Source organism: Gilbertella persicaria, assembly GCF_025201335.1.
Source record: "Gilbertella persicaria strain CBS 190.32 chromosome Unknown B0P05scaffold_48, whole genome shotgun sequence".
Classification (NCBI taxonomy): domain Eukaryota; kingdom Fungi; phylum Mucoromycota; class Mucoromycetes; order Mucorales; family Choanephoraceae; genus Gilbertella; species Gilbertella persicaria.
The window spans coordinates 68,452-91,697 of NW_026252009.1; the positions used below are offsets into that span (position 1 = coordinate 68,452).

The 23,246-nt window shown below is 39.0% G+C and overlaps 7 protein-coding genes and 1 non-coding gene across 8 annotated transcripts; all 8 read left to right on the forward strand.

Moving 5' to 3' along the window:
- Nucleotides 1-2,481: 2,481 nt before the first annotated feature.
- Nucleotides 2,482-2,918, forward strand: B0P05DRAFT_590736 (uncharacterized protein; the record flags this gene model as incomplete). Its single annotated transcript, XM_051582839.1, has 3 exons — nt 2,482-2,502; nt 2,566-2,596; nt 2,692-2,918. 3 exons carry the CDS (start codon nt 2,482-2,484, stop codon nt 2,916-2,918), a joined length of 279 nt encoding a protein of 92 aa, XP_051431127.1.
- Nucleotides 2,919-4,017: 1,099 nt separating this feature from the next.
- B0P05DRAFT_477782 (uncharacterized protein) lies at nt 4,018-4,524 on the forward strand (the record flags this gene model as incomplete). The annotated part of the gene is made up of 2 exons (XM_051574982.1): nt 4,018-4,156; nt 4,226-4,524. Coding segments are annotated over 2 exons (438 nt in total), but the record flags the coding sequence as incomplete, so codon positions are not given.
- A 5,615-nt stretch (nt 4,525-10,139) lies between these two features.
- B0P05DRAFT_t96 lies at nt 10,140-10,211 on the forward strand. The gene has a single exon. It is a non-coding gene; the product is annotated as a tRNA-Lys (tRNA).
- Nucleotides 10,212-10,530: 319 nt separating this feature from the next.
- B0P05DRAFT_458597 (uncharacterized protein) lies at nt 10,531-10,962 on the forward strand (the record flags this gene model as incomplete). Its single annotated transcript, XM_051573973.1, has 1 exon — nt 10,531-10,962. A coding segment is annotated over one exon (432 nt), but the record flags the coding sequence as incomplete, so codon positions are not given.
- A 2,935-nt stretch (nt 10,963-13,897) lies between these two features.
- On the forward strand, nt 13,898-14,758 carry B0P05DRAFT_557590 (uncharacterized protein). Its single transcript, XM_051580035.1, has one exon. The coding sequence runs from the start codon at nt 14,067-14,069 to the stop codon at nt 14,388-14,390; it is 324 nt and encodes a 107-aa protein (XP_051431130.1). The 5' UTR covers nt 13,898-14,066; the 3' UTR covers nt 14,391-14,758.
- Nucleotides 14,759-14,931: 173 nt separating this feature from the next.
- On the forward strand, nt 14,932-16,005 carry B0P05DRAFT_557594 (protein-tyrosine phosphatase-like protein). The gene is made up of 2 exons (XM_051580036.1): nt 14,932-15,751; nt 15,797-16,005. Exons 1-2 carry the CDS (start codon nt 15,395-15,397, stop codon nt 15,917-15,919), a joined length of 480 nt encoding a protein of 159 aa, XP_051431131.1. The 5' UTR covers nt 14,932-15,394; the 3' UTR covers nt 15,920-16,005.
- Nucleotides 16,006-16,787: 782 nt separating this feature from the next.
- On the forward strand, nt 16,788-19,025 carry B0P05DRAFT_557615 (galactose mutarotase-like domain-containing protein). Its single transcript, XM_051580037.1, has 3 exons — nt 16,788-16,905; nt 16,979-17,862; nt 17,906-19,025. The coding sequence occupies exons 1-3, from the start codon at nt 16,854-16,856 to the stop codon at nt 18,995-18,997; spliced, it is 2,028 nt and encodes a 675-aa protein (XP_051431132.1). The 5' UTR covers nt 16,788-16,853; the 3' UTR covers nt 18,998-19,025.
- Nucleotides 19,026-20,380: 1,355 nt separating this feature from the next.
- On the forward strand, nt 20,381-22,981 carry B0P05DRAFT_557617 (chondroitin AC/alginate lyase). The gene is made up of 5 exons (XM_051580038.1): nt 20,381-20,572; nt 20,620-20,685; nt 20,754-20,794; nt 20,839-21,740; nt 21,798-22,981. The coding sequence occupies exons 1-5, from the start codon at nt 20,409-20,411 to the stop codon at nt 22,875-22,877; spliced, it is 2,253 nt and encodes a 750-aa protein (XP_051431133.1). The 5' UTR covers nt 20,381-20,408; the 3' UTR covers nt 22,878-22,981.
- The last annotated feature ends 265 nt before the right edge of the window (nt 22,982-23,246 follow it).

The following is a 23,246-nucleotide window of genomic DNA, read 5'->3' on the forward strand; positions in this document are numbered from 1 at the left end:
TAGTATGCCTCCATGTCACCTTTGCGAAATTTGAACCATTCTTTTTCGACCCTTGACCACAGTTCGTCCAGATTTTTTGGTTTTGTATCATATTCGGCTAGCCTGCACTTTAACAGTCTCCAAAGATGCTCTATTGGGCTCAAGTCGGAACTGTTAGGTGGCCAGTCAGCAATAAAGTTGACTTTGTGGGCTTTAAGCCAAGAAATGGTAGCCTTTGCTTTGTGTTTTGGGTCGTTGTCTTGTTGAAAGATAGTTTTTTGTGGATCCATACTATAATACTCCAATGTATCTAGGTATGACGACCCTAGAATCTCCAAATAGCAATCGGTATCCATTGTCTTTTGAAGCACTCGAGAGGCATATCCTACTCCGGAAGATGTCATGCACCCCCACATCATCAGAGAGCCACCTCCATGCTTGAGCAATAGCTTGTAGTTATGGGGCCTCGCTTTAAACCCTTGCTGTAACCAAGTGTATGTTGCACCATCTGATCCCCAAAGATTGATCTTCGTCTCGTCGGTAAAAACGACACTCTTCCACTCATTTGCGGACCAGTTACGATATTTTAAGGCCCATTTGTATCTCTTTGAAAGCTAAGAAACTCTCAAAAAAAATTTCTTCTACTTAAGCTTTGAGTATAATCCTACCCTTTTCATCAGAGAGACTGTTCCACTATACGTCAAAGCAATACCCTGTCCAGACAACCAAGTTTGGACTTCTTTGACATTCTTCAATGCTCCAGTTCGGATTTTTATTCGTAGCAAACAAGCCGTAAGATGACCTACTCTTGATGGTCTACCGGTACCAGTGCAAGTTTTCATTTCTGGCAACTCTTTTCTAATACGAGAAACTGTTGATTTGGCAATACCTGTTAGTTTTGAGACCTGACAAATCGATTTGCCAGATAAAAGTGCAGATTTGACATTGTTTCGTTTATCGTATGGGAGGCTGTAAGGCATGATAATAAGGAGAAAAGGTATGTATATAGAATGAAGAAAAGAGAATTTTTTTCTGAGAAGCTTGCCGTATCTATATGTAGTTGGGTAGGTTGTGCTAGGATTTGCCGAAGAATGTGGAAAACGCACGATTGAGAATGCTTATTCGCCGAAGAAAATAAGGTATTCAAGTTTTGCAGGAAATTTTTTTGAAAACGCTACGTCATTTTTTACCTAAGTTGTCCAAAAATGGTATCTCTTACTAATTAGGGAAATTGAAGTAACCAGCAAAAAAATGTGCTTTTTCTGATACTAACACAAGGTCAATACGACGAAAATATATTAATTTATGCTTATAAATGAGTTTTATGGGACACTTAATGTAACCACTGTATGGCAATTGCAATGGATCTATAGTCACTGACATTCACTCATTCTACTAGAAGTACTACATCATCCTCATAGTCAGAGATTATGAACCTAGTGACTCTGTTATTATTAATGGCCCTCATAAAGTGACAGTTAGAGCTGACAAATACATTAGCATTGGCATTTGACAAATATGTAATAGTTTATTCAAGTTCAGGTCAGATCATGTACTATTGGCTGAGCTGATAACTTCCTCTAAAGGCATTTCTCTTAATTGCTCCTGATCTAACAAATCAATCCGTAGTCAAGAAGCTAACCCAAAACAATACTTTGACCGAGAAGAAAAAGTATAAATACCTTGACATTTTATAGCAATTGAAACACAACATTTTCTTGGAGAAATAAAAACCTATACAAGTTCTAACGGACTTTCTCTGTGTTCTTACCTTTTCTCTTATTGAATATCTACTCTCTCTTCATCTCACAACAGAGTCAAACAAGCTGTATACTGTCTTTCCATGTCCTTCAAAAATATAGAGCCGTGTCCCCTTGCGGGCAAGTTGGATCTTCCAATAATGAAGCCATTATCATCATCAATAAAGAAGCAAAGAAGCAGAACAACGCCCCAGCTTTTAATTTTTCCCACCCGCGGACCCCAAAAAGTGTGACTTACATTTTTATGGTCAGCTGGGAACGAACAAGACAGCTGTATCTCCTCTTTGGTTTCGCGTTTTTCTTTTTTTTCTCATCAACTGGATCTCTACAGCAAAGTCTCCTTCAAAGTGTCATCCCAATGATTTCAACTTCAAGGAAAATGCGGATCTATTGATTTCTCCTTTTTTCATGAAAACATTTGCATCTGATTGACGTTTCAGAAACTATTCTGATTGGTACGGAAATTTGGTTCCAAATGGCAAGAAGACGGCGAATAGGCTATACGACGAATATCACTCTGATTTGGTCAAGATAAAGGCGTACTCGGGCAGTTCTCATACCATAAAGGGTTTTGTTGACTGACTATTAAATAAAAAAGTAGTTAGTGAACAAAAGTATTGGAAAGCTAATGATTTTTCTTGTGTTACTGTGGGAAAAAAACTTTGATCAAGAGCCAGTCAAGACAACTACCATTTACAAAGACATCATTGTGGGGGCCACAACAATACTCTGATTTACACGCATGACCAAGGTCAATCTTCAGGTAAGAATTTCGTACTTTATTTGATGATTGATTATTAACATTGATTTTTTGATTCTTTCACAGGCAAATCCGACGGCAATAGTGATGATCAGTCGTACCACACTCAGAAAGATGATAAGACAAACGTATTTCTATTTTATTGTTCAATATTATCGATATATTTATGTTTTTCTTTTTGATTGTTCATAGATGCCACCAGTCAAGCTACCCCCGATGTGTGTCGTCCTCTTCTCAATTCAGCCAACTACAATACCAGTCCCTCCAATAGCTACGACGACGAACTTGACTATGAAGCCACCCCAAACACCATTGATACCCATCCTGATGCCGACGATGTCCGTCCCTCTGATACATTTCCGCTCATTTCGCCACCAGTCTCATCCTCTGACGAATCCACAGCCACATCCACCTCATAATTGTTATTACCATTACAAGCACCACATGGAGCTCCGTTTATCGTGAATCGCGTAGACATCTCTGAAAGGTTTTATCGATTACAGCGATATGTCCTTGATTTTGTGAAAACCAACAACTTGACAGTGGAATCTGACTCTCTGTTGTATACACAGCATTATTCATCCCTTCTTACACTAGTTATGCCTTAAAAGAGCAAGTATTAATATCATGTATAAATATATCTTTCAATCACAGTTTTATCCGCAGCTTCGATGGATGTCTTCTATCTTAGTTTAAACATGTTAAAGATCAGAGCATCACATAATCACAAATTGACATCTGCATCAATACCAATGGTAGACGAGGTCTGTGCCCTGATCATGTACCCAGTTCTTGTGTACCTTAATCCATTCAACCGATTAGCTAGTGTATACACACTCAGTCCCAAATCAAGGATAATCAATTATCATACAAACAGTATAAATACAATACAAAATATAACCTTTAATAAAGCAGACTTCTTTTGGCCGTTTTGGTTCTAATCGACTTATTGATTTGACCATTTTATTAGTGATTATATCACACTCTCATCTTATCCTTTCGTTGTCATCAATCCTTCTGCTGCAAAACAACAGTCGACTTGACCATGCCATGATTCCCTTTTTTGGAGACAAACTCTACAGCAAAATCCGCAAGCACAATCTTGGCGAATGAAACATGACTCTCAAATTCCCTGGAAATGTCTTGCTGGAATCTATCATCATTGCACAGAACCTGTGTGACGAGACCACTGATCGAATCAATACATGCGCTTCACTACTTCTCCTGGCAAACACCATTGATGATCTTGTCGACAAAAGGCTACTGGTATCGGCATCGCAGCTCCTGCAACTCCTCCCTGTTGATGCAACAAATATTGAGATATCTGAAACAGCATCCATCACAAGATACATCTTACCAGCACTGCAACCCTTGTTTGACAATTAGGAAAGAAATATACACTTCGAATTCTCATCCACTGACCTTGCCGACAATCACAAACGATCACCTGGTTTTAATGGTTGCCCTGACTGCATCATCACCATTTTTCAACACCAAACGGACGACGTCGCAAATGTAGGATTCGGTGAAGTGAAGCGACAATCAATGGCTGGTAATCATTATTCGGTAAATTGGGACCTTCTGCGACTGGCTGTATTTGGTAAAAATGCGATCAATGGAAACAAGTTATCCGGCAATTTGGCGATACATGTTGTTGGTGAGTTTCATGACGGCAAAAATGTACGAGTTGTATTGATTGTAATTCTAACTGTATTCTATTTTCTAGGCCCGTACATCACCTTTTATTTGATCAAACTACATGCTGATGGATTGTACATCATGACTGAATTGGCCCGCCTTCAATGCCCAATGTCTGTTATGGAAGTGCCTGCTTACCTCACAAACTTTAGTCGGTTAGAAAATGTCGTACATACCTTTGAAAATTTGTGCAAGCCTGACAACAACAATGATGATATCTCTTCTTGGCGCCGTGATTCTCTGACTTCAACTGATGTTATGGTTGTATTGGATAAAAAGAAGGATAGGAAACGAAAAAACATCACTAGACACTATGCTTTGAAATAAAAAAATAAAGACTGTATTTTTTTTATGGATTGACTTTTATGGTGGGATTAGGGAATGATGGTGATGCGATAGGGTAAGGGGCTGTTAGAATTAGGGATGATACTACAATGGTGGCGGTGATGATGATTATTATTATACAGAGCGATACCATGTTATTGGATTTACATACTATGGGAAAAACGATAATGACCTTTGGTTTATTGCTAACTTTTGTATGTTGATGGGCTCAGTCGTTGGAATATGGTCAAGTCAGTGGATTACTTTACTCGTTTGATCCCGCTTTGATGATTGTCTCAATGGAAACTCTTTTTGGTGTAGTTTAGTTTACCTTGTCGCTTACCGTTAGCTTAGATGATTTGATTTAATTCTTTCAATAAACTTTTTTTGTATCTTTACTGTCTTTTACATTGTCTTTATACTTTACATGGACCATTAGGATATCCGACAACTTCTTGCCGTCAAGTCAAATCCAAAAAGGCGACACGTTAATCAAAAAAATCCCGATATCTGTTTTTTGGAAATCCGACGTCTGTTTTTTTCAGGTGCGACAACGATTTCAAAATGTACGACAAGTATTTTCGGAAACACTGTACGGAAGAAGTAGAACAAATAAGGAACAGAAAAAGTACGACGATTGAGACCCAGACCAAACAGTCTGCACACCGATCAGTGCTTTTGACTCGAACCTGATTGGGTCTGACAGAAAACAAAAACATTGGCTGAAACCCTTGGGACACCATTGTGCAATCAGACCTAGACCAAGTTACACCAAACTTTGTATGTACTTTAAGGATCATCAGAGACATGTACCATTTTAATTTGAAGATTTATTAACATAACAAAATCACCAGAAAAACTGCGAAAGAGAACAAAGAAACTAGCCGAAACAAACATACACACATGACACGAAAGAAAAGTGCTTTCTTGGCTCAGGTTAGAGATTATATTTTTATTAATAAACAGTTTTATGGGCTACTCTATGAAGCATAATGCCAAGTTGTATGAGCAGTTTTTACAAAAGAGAAAAAGGAGAGAGAGCGAAAAAACCTGACAGAAAACAGACTACAGGAAAAAAAAGTAGAGAAAAAAGAAGCAGACAGAAAGAGTAGTGTATTGATGCATGATTCGAAAGGCATGACCAACGGTTGGGAACTTTGATAATCACTTACCACCGTGGCAGCGCAGAGGAAAGACATGACAAAAATAGTTCGTCTATGACGAGACCAGAGGAGGGAGCCAACGATCACCAGGATCTTGATCAGGGCGAATTGCTGCAAGAGGATGCACAAGTACATCAATTGCATACAGTAATTGTAGCAAAGCAGACCAAAAAGGAGGAGGACCAGAGGAAGCCTTAGTTGGCAGTTGATTCAGAGCATAATCAAGACGATGGACACCAGCAGGAGCAATAGGTAGTGCATCCCATAATGCTGGGTCAAGCGCCTGACATGACAAAAAGTGTTCACGAGAAACAAAAGCACCAGAGAGACAAGGACATTCTTCACGCATGTTCGCAAAGCGACCAAGACGCCAACGCACCAAGCGACTACGAGAAGTACGAAGCATGGGCAGATATAAGATTGGATCCGGCTTAGATGTACAAGGACGACAAGCACGGAGAAGGACGGAACGACCATGAGCCGCATGTCGCACCATTTGGCGGTCAAATTGGCTCTGCCATTGTCGTCTAAAGTGAGTACGAAGTTCAGCATTAGAGACGGGCTGTGGGTCCGGTAGTGAACGGTACAAGACATTCTGTTGAAGAAGCTTGACCAGGCGAGGGTACCGTAGTTGATCACGCAAAAGCACTATCAAGCAGTCATCAGGGAGGTATTGTGCACGCAAAGCGAGTTTGGTGACAAGGATGTTGTACCTATGATTCATGGCAGGAAGACAGGTGAGGTGTTTTGCAACTTGAAAGAGCCACCAACAAACATACGGACCAGGCGATTCTGCAGATCATCTAGGTGTGTCATGTCTGCCGAAGCAAGACGGGATATAGCCAAACCATACTCTATCTTAGGACGAATAAAGCAGGCATACAGCCGAGAGGACAAAAGAAGGGAGAAACCATTGCGATGAACACCGACAGAGGTTAGCAGAGCCATGGTCTTGATGGCCTTAGCAGATCTCAAAGAGATGATGCCAGGTCCATGGATGCCTCTTTCTCGAAAAGGTACACCAAGATAGATGAACTCGTCCACGAGGGGCAGAGATTCGCCATACAATGTCAATCGAGGGCCATCACAAGGTGAGTTTAGAACTGCACACTTGGCCGGACTCCAACGATATCCAAGGGAGCAAGAATGCTCAGCAGCAAGGTTCAACATATGCTGGACTTGACTACGAGAGCCGAAGATCGCAACATCATCCGCAAAAAGAAGACAATTCAGAGGAATTGCATCAGACATACCAGGAGGACATACCAAAGTAGTACCAGCCGTAGCAGCAGAACGAAGGAGAGAAGGAAGAGAGTTAATGTACAAAGAGTACAAGTGCGGAGAGAGAACAGAACCTTGCAGAACACCCGTGACAGGCTGAAAGGGAGTAGAAGAGTGGTTGGCTATCAGCACAGATACTTGTACGTCGTCAAACAAGTTGACTAGTAAAGCAAGCACAGGCCGAGGTAGAGAAGAGCGAGCCAGTACATCCCAGATGACACGTCTGTCGACAGTATCATAAGCAGCCTTGATGTCAAGAAAAGCAACAACAGGACGGCGACGGTTGGTTAGAAAGTAATCATGCATCAAGTCATGCAAGCATAGAGCTTGATCCAGAGGACTACGTTGAGGACGGAAACCACCTTGCGCAATGTCCAGTGTAGGCGAGTGTTCATGAAGACAATCAGCTATTGTAAACTCAAAGAGCTTACGCATGACTGATGTCAACGAAATCGGTCGATAGTTGGACGGATCAGAGGGATCACCTTTTTTGTGTATCGGGTATACATTAGCAAGACGCCAGAGAGAAGGAGTATAAGCCCATTGATAACACAGGGAGAACAGGAGAGACAAAAGCGGGGCAAGGTCCTTGGTCACGGCCTTCAGCATTTCTGCTTTCAGGTGATCGCTTCCAGGTGCCTTCCGAAGAGGTAAACGCTTGATGTGATCCATGATCGTGTCTGCTGAGAACATATCCAGGTTGGATGGCAAGACAAAAGGAACCAAACTATCACAGGAAAGTGGTGGGGGTGGACGAGATTCTGATGGGGGCAACAGAGAGCCAGCATAGACCGAAGTCAAGTGAGTAGCCATAGCATCTACTGAAGCTTTAGGACCATCTTTGTGAGCATAAGTACCGGAACAATCACGTCTTCTTTTCATACGAGAGAGGGTGCCAGTGGCTTTAGAAAAGTCTTGTTCCAACTGAGCACAGAAGTTCTTCCAAGAGAGACGCTTAGCTTTAGCAACAAGACGACGAAAGTGACGATGTGCATCATGATGCAACGACCACCAGTAAGCTTTGTCAACACCAGAGGCATGACGCCACCTACTATAACAGCGATCGCGTTCTCGAGCTGCTGATTCGATACCAGGAGTCCAGTACTTCTTCCACCATTTTCCAGACCGATGTTGTCTTGCACCAACCGACCCATCCAAAGCCTCGTAGAAGCACCCATTAAGAGTAGCATTCAACTCGTCAATATCAGGGCGTTCAAGCGGTGGCGCAGAGACCAGCTGACTCAGAGTAGATTCCAGAGGAACTACTAGCGAGCGAAACTTGCTTTGGAACAGTGCCAAAGGTTCCTTTTCCCGCAAGCGAGATAGGTTCCAAAGGCGTCGTGGAGCAAGACCGTCAGAGCCAGCATGAGCCCCAGATCCCAAAGTAGAATCATAGTCGAATGACAAAGTCATCAACCGGTGATCAGACCCAAGGGAGAGATCAGATTCTACTGCGACTTGAGCACCACGCATATTCCACGAGGAAATATTTGTAATGAACAAATCGATGATACTACTCATTTCCATACCACGTCGAAACGTTGTAAAGGTGGGCACACCACGACAAAGAGTAGTATTCAGCACAGCCAGGTCTCGTTGTTCAAGCCATGCACGCATAGCAAGACCACGCGAGTTGGTAGCGGAATCACCAGTGAATCACCAAAGCGAGCATTAAAGTCACCACAGAGGATAGAGTCAGAGTTGAGAGGAATAGAGGAGAGGCGGATAGCACCAGCTCATTAGAGAGACTGGGTGGAAAGTACGAACAATGCACATTGACTGCTCCCATTTTGAGTGAGAGAGTATATGCATTGAAAGACGGCAACTGGGTGACAGGAAAAGGACAGGAAGGAGAGACAAGAGCAGAGACACCACCAGAACCACGGTTGTTTGCACCAACTACCTTTGATCCATATAGATGGTATTGCGACCAATCTATAGGAAGATAGCCGGCTGTGAGCCAAGTTTCAGTAATAAATAGATACTTGGTCAAGACATGGATATAACATCGTGGATGGTCGTGGTTTTTAGGCCATTCGCATTCCAGATGCTAATGAGAAGGAGCGTGATGGGTGGGTCGGGAGTATGGATTGGATCCATACTCATTAAAATTCCATTTCGGAATCAGTGGCAGAATCCTCAACAGCCGTTTTGTTTCGGAAAACAAAAGCAGCTTGCTTTGGATTTTCCTTTTCCAAACGAGAACGAGCAGAAGCAAGAGCCAAAGAGAGGTCAGCATCGTCAATCCAACCCAACTCAACGAAGGATCGACCAACAGGGCCAACAAGAAGAGGACGCAAGAAAGAGAGGGTATCCACAGCGCGGCTGTTCACCAGTGAGGCCATTTCGCTTGCTCTGTTTGCTTCAGACAAAGCAGCGAACTTGGGATCAGCAAGGTGCTTAGGATCCAAAGGATCGAAGCCACCGATCAATTCAGCACCTACCTTTTGCATGGTAGCAGTGAATTGCTCCACATACTGTACATGCATCAGGAGGCCAAGCACACCAGAAGCAGGAAAAGAGATGTCAAGGATACGTCCAGTATCCACACCAGAACGACGAAGACGAGAGCGGACTTCAGATCTATTGATCTTGCGAGAGCGACCAAGGTACACATATGTAAAGCCCTGAGGACCTTTGGCAGCAGGGCTCACAAAGGCACGGGCAGCAGCAACTCGTTTCTTCTGCGAAACGCGGGCAGGACGGGCAGGGAGAGAGGCAGGCTTAGCAGCCTTGGCTGCCCAAGAGGAAGCATGGATGGATGAATACACTGCCTGGGTGTGTGGCAGTGGGAGTAGGGGGAGAGACAGGAGAAGAGACCTGAATGCCGCCTTCGGACATTGAAAAATTTGACTCGAGAGTCCGGACACGAGAAAGGAGCTTGCTGTTTTCTGACTCCAAGAAAATTTTTTCCTTCTCAAGGATGGAAACCTTTTCTTTCAGAGCTATGAGTTCTGAAAAAACAGTTTCGTGTTGTTGTACCTGTTGTGCTAGGGTCAGCACAAGTTGATGCAACTGCTGGATGTCCAGGTGAGTTGCCATTTTTGATGGATGGATGCTTTTTTAGACGGATGCACTAACGGATGGATAGGATGCAGTGTTAGATTTTTTGACAGAATGATCGAATTTGATTGGTCAAAACCAAAAAAAGTGATCAAAAAGCGAAAGAAAGGTGCCTAGCTAGCTCAATCGGTAGAGCGTGAGACTCTTAATCTCAAGGTTGTGGGTTCGACCCCACGTTGGGCTAATATTTTTTTACTGACTTTTTTTTGTCAGGCTTTCTGTGGATTGTTAATTTAGCCTCCAAAAGAAAAGTTATTAGCTATAATCAAACACGTCCATACTATAAGAATAAGAGTGTTAAATGTAGCAGGCGGAAGTAGACAAGAAAGTAAGCATTAGGGAATAAAGAGAAAAAAAATTGTCCATAATGGATAGCATTCAAATCTTAATTGATGTACCAACTTTTGTAAAAAAAAAAAAAAAAAAAAAAAAAAAAAAACCAGAAGCTCGTCGTTTAGCATCATCATTAAAATTACCTGAGACAAAGCCTAAAAACATTAGTTATAGCATTACAGGCAATTCTAGCGTCATCAATGCGTTTAATGATCCGGGCACAGGTGCTATAAATTTAAATCAACCACAGCCAACAGAAACCACCATACACCAAGAAGGAGGAGGAAGAAAATCTAGCCCTACACTGAAGTTAGTAGATTTATATGATGAGAAAAGCTACGAAGCGGACAAAATTGCATCAGATCTGTCAATCCACCAACATCCTCGTCGTACTTGTGAGTACACCTGTACATTTACGAATTCAGATGAGGAAAAGGAAAAAGAGGAAGATGTAACCAAGTTTAAAAATACTTCAAAGTCAGAATGGATGTTGGATGGTGTCTATATTTTTGATTTATGCCTTAATTCCAAGAAAACAAATCTGAAATTGGCTGAACGCACTGATCCAGTACAACTCTCAGATATTCGCCTCCTCACCTTGAATAATATTCACATATTTGATAGAAACTTGAGATTCTCTGTTAGCAAATATTTTCCAACTAAAGTCCATAATTTGCTCAAACCAACGCTATCATTTGATGCCTATTTCCTCAGGGAAGAACCGAATTGCTATAGTTGGTGTATGAATATTGATGTACCTTGTCCCGCTGATTGTTTCTCTTCAATGTCATTGTCAGCCTGAGGCTCTACCGACTGAGATGCGAAATAACTTTTCTCTCTTGAATGTCATTGTGCGCTCAATTGCTTCAAAAAGTTTGTGAATCTAAGAATGTCTTAGACTTACAGACCGTCCAAATGCTGGCATAAGTTCTTCCAGTTCTTATCAATGAACTACCTGACGACTCAAATGAAGACAGTTACGTTTATTATTACCTGTCACCATTACTATCATCTATATTCTCTTCGGGCCCTCTTATCAAAATGAAATGGGCTACATATCGACGAGAATTTTAGCAGTAAAAGGGACAATATTAGAAGCAAAACGACCAATTTAAAGGCTAAAACATCTGGTCGTTCCTATACAAGCAACTTCGATAAAAAACCCCTTAATCTTGACAGTAAAGGCCAATAGTCAATTAGTGGTTTTTGAATAAGATTGTTAGTAACCGCCAATAAACTATTATCAGTAACCGCTAATCTTGGCAGTAAAGACTGGTTCCGCTGTATTCTTTTATGCTTCTCATTGGACATTATTGGTAGCATCATTAAATATTACTGGATTATATAAACGTCTCTTTTGTTACATAATGTATTATATACACTTCTATGGTTAGTGACATGGATCTAACCACACACTACTATACTCATCACTAGAAGCATTCTTGAAAAGCGATCACAAAAGAGAAAAACTGAAAAGAAATATATATAATGCATACCAGCAACACAATCTTGAAGACAGCATTTAACAAGAGAAAATAGACCAAACTAATAAATAAGAGCAGAAGCACAAGCATATCTATAACATAACATAAGCTACTAGCACATAATCCATCTAAGCGTTACCTCTTATATCAATAAACCATACACTTAAATACCTATAATCCACTTGCTTATATTGTTGGAGAAAGAATATCATGATCAACACCATTTCTTACCAAAAACAATACCACATAACACTCATAAAGCCACATCATCCAGTGATTCACCAAGAGTTGCTACCCATAGAGACAGTTATGTATTAGAGAAGACTCTTTTCGTAGAGCTAGACCTACATGAATGTATATGAGGATATATACTGAATAAGATATCAAGCCTTACCTTGAATATGAGAAAAAGTTTACCAAGTCATAGTAGTAGACCAAAAAAAAAAAGAGAACCACCAAGTGGATATGAAGGTAATGGCCAACATCAAAACTCAGAAACTACATAGAGACAAAGCCAGGCAACAAATGAGCAAGAAACCAAGTCAGCTAGCACCAAAAAATAATTAAAGCAAGGTCTAGACGCTAATTCAAATAAGTAAAAGAGTCGATGCAACTGTATGAGCAAATATCAAAGTCTCGCCTAGACCAGAGAGCCTATTTAATTATGCTAGGGACTGTTAGGGATAACTAAAAAAGAATAACTAAAGATGAATTCACAAGCACTTCATTAGCATCAAAGGAATCTTGAGTAAAGAATAAATAAATAAAAAGTCCACGTAATCAAGGGCATCTTTATCTTATAAAATATACAAGATGACATTCAATTAATAGTAACTAACAATCTGGGCTTTTTGTTCAAAGTGCAACATTGGTATGAGTTCTTTTTCTTCTACGAACATGAGCCTGTATAGCCCCAATTGGTTGTGGCAATAGTGGTTGTGGTAATAATGGTTGTGAAGCAGACACAGAAAAATAATTGAAAGGACAAGTATAACTGACATCATCAGTGAAAAAGGAGGAGAGAAACAGAAGAAGGCGGTAAGTGATTTAGTATATACGAGAAACTTGCAGCCATTTAAAAGAAAAAAGAATTAAGTCGAATATAAATTATAGATTACTGTTTCATTGCTCAATTCATTCTGTTCAATAAGTGCTTTGCCTAAGTATTCTTTTTTTTGTCTGAGGACTAGTTGAATTGGCATTGAATTAAATAAAAGAAGATTTGGTAACTGAGTTGCTTACCAAAGCAAAGATGACTTGTACGTAATAAAGAAAGGGTCAATGGGTACACAAAAAAATCTGGTTTCTTATGCACCATCCCCTATCAAACATGTTCGCAGAGTACCGAATAGAGAGGGGGATGGTTCATATAACCGTGGCTAAAGAAGGGGTAGTCCTAAAAAAATACAAAATGCATAAATGTATTAATGGCGAACACTCTGTCCACTCCAAAGAAAAGTATTTTGGGAATATAGCTGCAATTAGCTTTATAGTGTCTCTCTTCTTTTTATGTTGTCCTATAATTTTTTTCTTAACACAAGTGAATCAGTTATCTTTAGATGTGCTTGATAAATGACTGATTTCTTCATGTGATAAATAATAAAGAATCCTGTTTATTGTGTGAAGTGTAGTCAATTGATAAAACATCTTTTATAAATAAACAATTTTTATTTTTTCCTTTTCTTTTTCATAAAATGACTATAATTAATTGTTCTTTAAGAAACTGTATATTTATACAAAAGTGGTTGTTTTTGGAGTATATGGGAGTGTTCTCTAGCCATTCCCTCTCTACCTGGTGCTCTGCGAACATGTCCGATGGATGGTGGTCTCTAAAAAAAAGGGTTGATGCATAAGAAGCCTGAAAAAAAATACACTTTATTTTAGTAAGTGACTACAGTTGTCTGCTTTGCTCCCAAGATTAGTGGAAACAGCAAGGTCAAAATTTTAACTTGGCCTAAATGAACAAGATTGACTTCTGTATTGGTCGTTTCTCTTACCTCCCAATCTTGGCTGTAGACCAATATTATTGGTAATTTATGAACAAGACTATCAGTTCAGGCCAATTTTTTTTTTTGCCACCATGCTAATGGTCAGCTATTAAGAAACAACAACGTTGCATTCAAGCCGGATTTTTCAGTATGCAACATCTCTGGTAGTGCCAAATGTGTTGTTTTAATAGCTGAATTCAAAACTAAAGAACAAATTGATTATCAATGGAGTTATGGAACCTAAAGTTTGTGGTGGTCACTGTGAAGGCGAAGATATACAAACAGATGTTACGGGTTTTCCCTCTTCCAAGCTTTACAGAATGATCAACACATCCAAAATCAAACTACCTAAAAGTTTGGATCAAATATCACTTCTTCCAAACGTGATTAAACATTTGTTATGTTTGAAGGAGATTGACTTGGAGACTGCCACCAAGATTGAACCAGCTTCGCTCTATAGTCACGGTAATTTAAAACGCCCAGCATCAAATCCATCTACAAGTTGGTTATCAAATGGGAACGTTGTCCTCTCCCGCACCCCTAAAAAAAGAGCATAAGCCATTCTTATTATACCACTGATTGATCGTTAAACACTCAAAGACCTTATCCACCAGAAGCTGGTCAAACTATTTGTAAATTGCAGTTAATTTATATTCAAAATGTTGGGCAAGTTGGCTTCAGTCATTTGATCAAGTTAGCCCCATTATTCTAGGCAACTTATCCTCACATATATATATGTTTAAAGTAATTCAAAAAAATTAGCAGCGTTTTCAAAAAGCTGGTAAATTGAGAATGGAAGCACAGTAATACAAACTATGCTGTAATTGCTTATGTCTGATCGGTTCATAACGGACATTGAATTTATAGGACAAACAATTAATACTTATAATGTCATCATGATGCTTATCCCTTTTCTTTATATTACTACAAAAAATCCATCAAAAATGGCCCAGATGGCAGACGCGTATTATAACAAAGAAGAAGGAAGTTTTGGTGTGCTGAACTTTCGAGATCTCGGTGTCTCTTCTGCCGAGAACGTTGACAAGAAAAAGTACTCGAGTGAAAAAGTAGCTTTTTGATTAACGTTGCCTTTTGTAGATACATAAAAGAAGGCATGGTATTTCGTTCGGCTACTTTAGATAACATGAGTCAACAAGACGTCGACGCTTTTATAAGGGCTCATAAAATCAACACTATCCTTGACCTCCGCACAGGGTTAGTTTGAGTTTTAGATTTATCCAAGCTAACCAACTACTCTAGTATGGAAGGACGCGAAGGATTGCCAATCGATAAAAGCTTCCCGACAAGTATTCTTGATAACGTAAGGGAATGACAGACCAAGGAATTGTCACTCATAAAAAAAAACTAGTTGGATGCAAAAAGTTTAGTCAACGATCAAGATATCGTAAACAAACCTGTTACCTCAAAGGAACTTGATACTACGGGAAAAGGCTCGCTTGTAAGAAAAAAATACAGAATTGATTTTGCAGGAAAGAACTTTCAACGATACTGCGTATTTGGATCATGTTCATTCCGCCTGAAGCTGTATGTCATTTACTTGATGATATTTTGCCAGCGCAAAAAGGCAGCCTATTTGATTGGGCAACAAGTTTTGACTCCAATGGGTGTAAACAGAATGTACAAAGAGTTTGCTACTTACTGTAAACAAGAAATTCGAGAAGCTTTGATGGTTTTTACTGATCCATCCAATTATCCAATCGAGATTCATTGTACACAAGGTAAAGATAGAACAGGTATGGTATCTGCTTTGGTTATGACAATTGCCGGCGTACCTCATGATGTTATTGTGAATGATTACGCAAAGACACAAAAGGCACTAGCACCTATTTATAATGAGATGTTGGAAGAAGTTAGAAGGGCTGGATTATCAGAGGATTTTGCTCAGGCACCACCTCAGGTAGACACTCAGACATATCAAGCTATTTAACTAACATTTATTCAGTATATGTACGAATTATTGAACTTTCTTATAGAAGAGTATGGCTCTATCGATAATTATTTGGACAGCATTGGTTTCGGAGAAGCCATGCGTGAACGAGTTAGAAAAATTATCTGTGTACAATAAAACTAAAGCTGCTTCATGCTATCATTTTGTTCCAAACAAGTTGATGGCAAAAAAGATAAAGCTAAAGTATGGGTTTTGGATTTTAATTTCAATTTGGTTGTTTTTGTTATTGTTTAGAATAATTCCCTGCATTTCAATTTCAGTTGATTATGTCCTGAATTTCTGTCAAAAGTATGTGAATTTGTCGAAAAATGTTTCCATACCAAGTAAACAAACAATAAAGTATCTTTAGAGCTCTTGCCTGCTAATAAAGTATGTTGCCTCTGACAACTGCGCACAAAGGTTATTTTTTCCTGTACAACATCGCTATTAATACTAAATCTTGAATGTAGCCTGATATCATCAAGAGATTCGTTATGATAGTCAGCAATTACTCTTATGTGCCTTTATGTACTGCAAATGTCATAAACATACGGAGAAGATATTATTTGCGGTCTACAAAGTAAATCGTTGAATTACAATTCTTGTATCACAAATGACACACACTCAATCATAAAGTTGTCTTTTTTTTTTAATTGCGATATGTCATAAGTTGTATTAAAAAAGAGAATAAGCTATAAAAGGCTTCTTTTTTTCTTCCTTCTCTTACTTTATTTATAAAAATATGCAACATCATTTTACTATAGCCATATTCTGGCTATGTTGTTGCAAGGTACTGGTGTCAGCAATAAGTGATCCTACTGCAACTGATATGGCTGTTTTGTATAATCGTCGAGTCTCAAGTATTTTGAACGGAGAGAATACTTCAAAGAGTAACCTTAATGAATGGTATAAAACATATGCTTTTTTTAAGAAAAAACTTAATCTTGGTTCTTGTTGTTATAGGAAATCATCACTCAGTTCTTCCGGTCTATGGCCCGATATTGATATGACTTCTGGATGTGAAGCAAGGTTTCAACAAATATATTCGTAGACATGCCTTTATTAACGTATAATGGTTTTTAGACGAGCAAACTGGCCAGCAACTACTCATTTAAGAAGAACTCGTAAGAAAAACAAAGCATAAAAAAATTCATACTATACAAATATAAGTCATTGACCAACCCAATTGGATATTAGGCGCTCTCGCTAGTGCCTATATCAAGGCATCATCTGATACAGAAGCCTTCGACAAGGCTATGTTGGCCTTGAACTATTGGTTTGACAATGATTATGAACAAAGTGACTGTGTAGATCATGGAGGTCGTTCAAGTGGGAACTGTCCCTGTGGCACACCTGGTCTGTGGAACATGAATTGGTACCCTCAAGTTATTTCTGTGCCTCAATTTATAGGTGAAATCTGTATGCTTTTGAGAGCCAATTTAACAAACTCTCAAAAGACAAGCTGCCACAATATTCAAGAAAGAGGATATGCTAAAGTCAATGGAATGACTGGCGCCAATCTGCTTGACGTATCTTATGTTGGGATCACATTAGGCATTTTTGATGAAGATGCGTCTACTACTAAATCTGGACTTGAGAAATTCTATGGTGGTGTTGTTATTAGTCCCACTGTTGCAGGTGATGGGATTCAATCAGATGGGTCCTTTATGCAACATAATGGGCTTTTATATAATGGAAACTATGGCAAAGATTTCATCAACGATCTTTTGTATGTATTTATTATGACAAGAGAAACCGGCCTTACTCCAGACACAGGTGTTCAAAATGCCTTCGAGACGTTAATGAGTGGCACAGAATGGATGATCATGTCTGATATCAAGCGCAACAAACTCTTATGGCAATACAGTACTATTGGTCGCATGGTTTCATTCAAATATTCCGACCATCAAGCTAGTGGTGGTGTTGCTATCAATATTGGTCAAGTAGCTGAGGGCTCTGAAGGGTGGCAAAATCAACAAGATATAGACAAGATTACAAACCGTCTAAGAAAGCCTTCCACAAATGATGCAAACCAAGGCAATCTTGTTGGTACTCGCTATTTTTATAATGCAGACTATTTAGTAAGTCTAGATAACGTTTTCTTGGCATAGCTAACAATTTTAGGTACACCGTGCCCCAACATACATTACCACATTAAAAATGTACTCCAGTCGTACAGTAAACTCTGAGTGTATCAATACTCAAAACCCTTATGGTTTCCATCTTAGTGACGGAGCCTTGTATAACTACTTGACAGGCGATGAATATGTTGATGTATTCGGGGCTTGGGACTGGGAACTTGTGCCTGGAATCACAGTGGACTATGGTGGAACTCCCTTAATGTGTGGCGCTACCAAGACAAAAGGAAAAGGGAAGTTTGTAGGTGCTGCTACAGATGGTAATACTGGGGTTGCAGTAATGGATTTTCAAAACCCTCAAAATGGAAACTTGCAATTTAAAAAGACCATCTTTTTCTTCCCCAGTGGATATGCTGTGCAGTTGGGCCCCGTAACATCTAAAAACAAAAGCGCTTCCTTGGTCACCGTGCTTGATCAGCGACTACGTAATGGGGACATTTACCTGAATGGTCGGATCAAGAATACTGAGACATCTTATAACTCTAAGGCAACAAGTATTTGGCATGACAGAATTGGTTACTACTTTCCTAGTGCTGAATTGCTTTCTGTCAATTCTAAACCAAAAAAGTCTAATTGGTCTGACATTGGTATCTCAAAAGGTTCCGAAGAAAAGCAGCTCTGGACATCATACATTAACCATACAGCAACGACATCGACAACAGACACAACAGGTCTTTTAACACAATACATCGTGCAACCTGATATAGATGCATCTACCTTTAATCAGAATGTGGCCGATGGAGATATACCTATTTACTTGCATTTCTCAGCAGACCCTCAAGTTAATGCTGCTTATAGTCGCGAAGACGACTCGCTGGCAGTCGCTTTCTGGATTGCTGGTACATATACCGCACCATGGAAGTCTGTAATAATCACATCAGACAACCCTTGCGTGTTATTATTACGTCAGACAGCTGATAATACCTATCGCCTTACAGTGGCAGATCCTTCCCAAACATTAGAGACAATCAAGATGACTGTCCAGATTCAAGGCATAAAAAGAACTATTATTTTTGATTTGCCTACTGGCGTTCGCGCAGGTAGATACCAAGTAAAAACACTTCATTTTAGCTCATAATAACATTAATAAACAAGAATAAAACCTAGTATTTGTTATTTGTTTGTTTTCTTTTTATACGATTTTAACAGATGTCTGGAGCCTTTTCATCTAATATCGTCATTCCAGTATTGGTAAACAACTTTTAAAAGACAGCCTCCGATTTTTTTTTGCTGTAGATCGAGATTTGACGCAATGTCAAAAAAATGCATTCTTATGGTTATCTTTTTTTTTTTTTTTTTTTTTTTTTTTTTTTTTTTTTTTTTGCCTTGACATGAAATGCTTTTAGATGATTAAACACGTCTGAATAATTTGTTCAAACCATGAAATTATTATAAGTTCAGATCGAAAAGGATAATTATACTCCCTGAAAGCAAACAACTGTGTATTCATCATATAGCTTTAAGGAAAAAGAAAGAAAGAGATAAAGAAAAACATTCTAAAAGCATGATGACGTTGTCTAACATGTCTCGACTAACACTATCGAGTTTTTCAAGTTACTTTTTCAGTGTGTTAATGATTGAAAGGGGATTTTTTTTAGTTTTATCCAACTTTATTACTATAAAAGCCTTTGATTGATAAGCCAATACGAGTCTATACAAAAAAGGGGCAATTAGATTTTGTTCCAAGTTCTAAATATGCTTACTGCTTCTTAAACTATCTACTATTTAGACAGTAGAATCTAATTCTATTTTCTTGCCCTACATAGCAATTTGAAATAACAGATAAATATAGGCAAGTTGTACAACTTTTAGATTGCTTGTATCACGCAAAACGGCTGGTGCTACTTCCAAAAAAAAACTTCGGTAAACCCTACAAAAGGCAAAATGGTGAGATGCTTTTAAACAACAACACTCACTTATGTCGATCCTTTTTTTTTCCGTTCTTTTCTCTTGCTAAAAACGCCAAATTTTGACAGAGGTCGAGATCATCCTAGCTTATTTTTAACAAGATCTTCATGTACTAGTGTACCTTGAAAAGCACTCATGATTGCACTAAATCATGGGATAGGGAGAGGCGCTAGACAAGCAAAAGATACAATCGCATCCAAAAATATACAAATCTTTGAAATGGAGAGCGAATTTATTATTATTGATAGTTATTAAATTGATAATCAAAGAGAACTTCTAGCGAGAAAGAATCGAAATTAATTATGTGCGTTTGCTTTTACATAGAAGGAGTAACTATGCATTTTTGTCTTCATTTGTTGTATTTGTACTTCAACCGGTAAAAACTTTTGTACATTGTACTACATTTCGAACAGTCTCGATTATAGATCAAGGTATACTAATGTTTTAGGGAGTTTCCTGCAATGGATACATCATTTAATAAATTGGTACCTAAGGAACAATAAAAACTATAAAAAGAATGTCAATTCTGATAAATAAAATTCTGTATCCATTATCACTTTTTCTTTAATCCTTTTCTTTTCATGATAATGCGATCCATTGTAGTCATCGCAATCTCTCTATTTATTTGTTCAGTCCATGCCATTAGCACCCCTACTACAGATGATATGAATACCTTGACTTCTCGTCGTATTGAGCGTATTTCCCAAGACAATGCTGCCAATAGTACTACGACATTGAACAAATGGTATGAAAACAGCTACAATATATACAGAAAACTTATTATTTTATCAGGAAAGCAACATTCCAATCAAACGGAACTTGGTCTGATATTAACATGACATCTGGCTGCGGATCTAGGTAAACTCACTGAAGATAATTGTTTCTTTATCCGACAGTCAATTAATATGCGTTGTTTTTGTTTATAGAATTGCAAATTGGCCAGCTATTGAACATTTAGCTCGAGCATGTAAGATATGTTTTTATGAAAATAACATGACTAAACCGAAATAGTATCTTTTGCCGTCTCCTACACAAAAACGTTAAGTGATACAATGCTCCAGAACTCACTATCCGCTCTGGATTACTGGTTCGAAAATGACTTTACAGAGCACGACTGTATAGAAAATGGCGGAGTTGCTACAAAGAATTGTCCTTGTGGGACACCTGGTTTATGGAATAAGAACTGGTACAACCAATTAATCGCTATTCCTCGCCTGGTTGGCAATACTTGCTTATTGCTTCGGGATCAACTGAGCGAGGATCAAACAAAGAGTTGTATCACCATTCAGTCACGTGCTTTTGCTAAAGTTACTTCCTTGACTCAAGCTATCAGTTCTTTGACAGGTGCAAACTTACTTGATGTCTCTAATGTGGGCGTAACTCTTTCCTTATTTAAAAAAGATACCGACTTACTTAAAACTGCACTGGATGCATTTTATGACGGTGTCTCTATTAGCAAGACTGTTGCTGGTGATGGTATCCAAGCTGACGGTTCATTTATTCAACATGCAGGCATTCTTTATAACGCTAACTATGGAAAGGACTATATCAATGATGTTTTAGCTGTCTTTACAGAGACATTAGATACAAACATTGGCCCAAGTGATTCAGCCCTAGAAGCCTTTAAAACTTTAATGAGTGGTACCGAATGGATGATTGTAGCTGACACAAAACTCAAGCAAATCCTGTGGCAATATAGTGCCATGGGCCGTATGGTCTCCTTCAAGTATGCTGACAAACAATCCAGTGGCGGTGTTGCCATCGACTTGGACAAGATCAAACAGAGTGCCAAGGGCGCAGATACGGAGGAACAAATGGCCGAAATCACAGACCGCTTAAAGGCTCCTTCTACAGAAGATGCAAATCAAGGCAATCTTGTTGGTACTCGTTACTTTTATAACTCTGATTATATGGTAAGTTTTTCTATAGACTTGAAATAAGCTTCATACTTACAAAGTATGCGTAAATAGGTCCATCGTACACCTGACTATGTTACTACTTTTAAGATGTATTCGAGCCGTACAATTAACTCTGAATGTCTCAACGTTCAAAATTCCCTTGGCTTTCATCTTAGTGATGGTGCACTCTACAACTATTTGAGTGGCGATGAATACTTGGATACCTTTTCTGGATGGAGCTGGGAGCTTGTACCCGGTACTACTGTTGATATTGAAGGTACACCTCTAAAGTGTTCTACTGTCAAAAACAAAGGCAAGAAGAAGTTCGTCGGTGGTGCCACAGATGAAAATATGGGAATCGCTGTCATGGACTATCTCAATCCCATCAATGGTAATTTGGCTTTTAAGAAGACAGTCTTTTTCTTCCCCAGTGGTTATGCTATTCAAATAGGCCCTACTATCTCCAAAAACACTACAGCACAATTAGTTACTGTACTTGATCAACGTCGTCGCAATGGCGATATCTACGTGTCCGGAAAACTCAGAAATACCCTCACCACTTATTCCGTCCCTGATACCAATTACATCTGGCATGACAGTATTGGTTATTATTTCCCTACTGCCGAAGAGGTTTATGTCGACTCTAAGCCTAGATATTCAGACTGGAGTGCAATTGGTATTTCTGAAGGAATCGATCCTCAACAATTGTGGACCTCCTATATCAAGCACCCTAAACGAAATACAACAGGACTTTTAACTCAATACATTGTTCAACCTGGCATTTCTGAATCTACATTCAATTCCAACGCTGCTGATGGAAAGGTCCCTATTTCTTTGGCTTTTCACGCTAGCTCTCCCCAAGTCAATGCCGCTTACAGTTCTGCTGATAAAACTATCGCAGCTGCTTTCTGGACAGCTGGTTCATACCAAACGCCTTGGGAATCGACTACCATCCAAACAGATAAACCTTGCGTTGTATTGATCCACCAAATTGATACCAACAAGTACAGAATCACTGTTGCTGAACCAACACAATCGCTGGCATCTGTCAAGCTGACTCTTACGATTGGTAATACCACTCAAACCGCAACGTTCACTTTACCAACAGAAAATATGGCCGGAAGCACAGTTGTAAAAACACTTACTTTTTAAGCTGCAATCAATGTATTTAGCACAAAAAAAACTTAAACCTTAGTATATAGAGCATATCTGCATTTCTAATTTTAAATAAACAGTTGAGCATCACAAAAATTAAATTATATTACATCAATTACATTATTAAGGGTGACAATTGACGTAAAACAGAAAATTCTTTTTGATATGCATCTTTTATGTTAAGGAACCATGATTACCATTATGTAGCTCCACAACTATCATTTTGTTCTATGAAATGAACAAGACAACAAATCATGCCTAGCAGGACTTCTACTACAAAATCAATTCTCATATTTGCTATTCTAAATCGAATCAGTTTGGTATTCCCTCCTAAAAAAATATACAAAGCCAACTTAATTGACCATC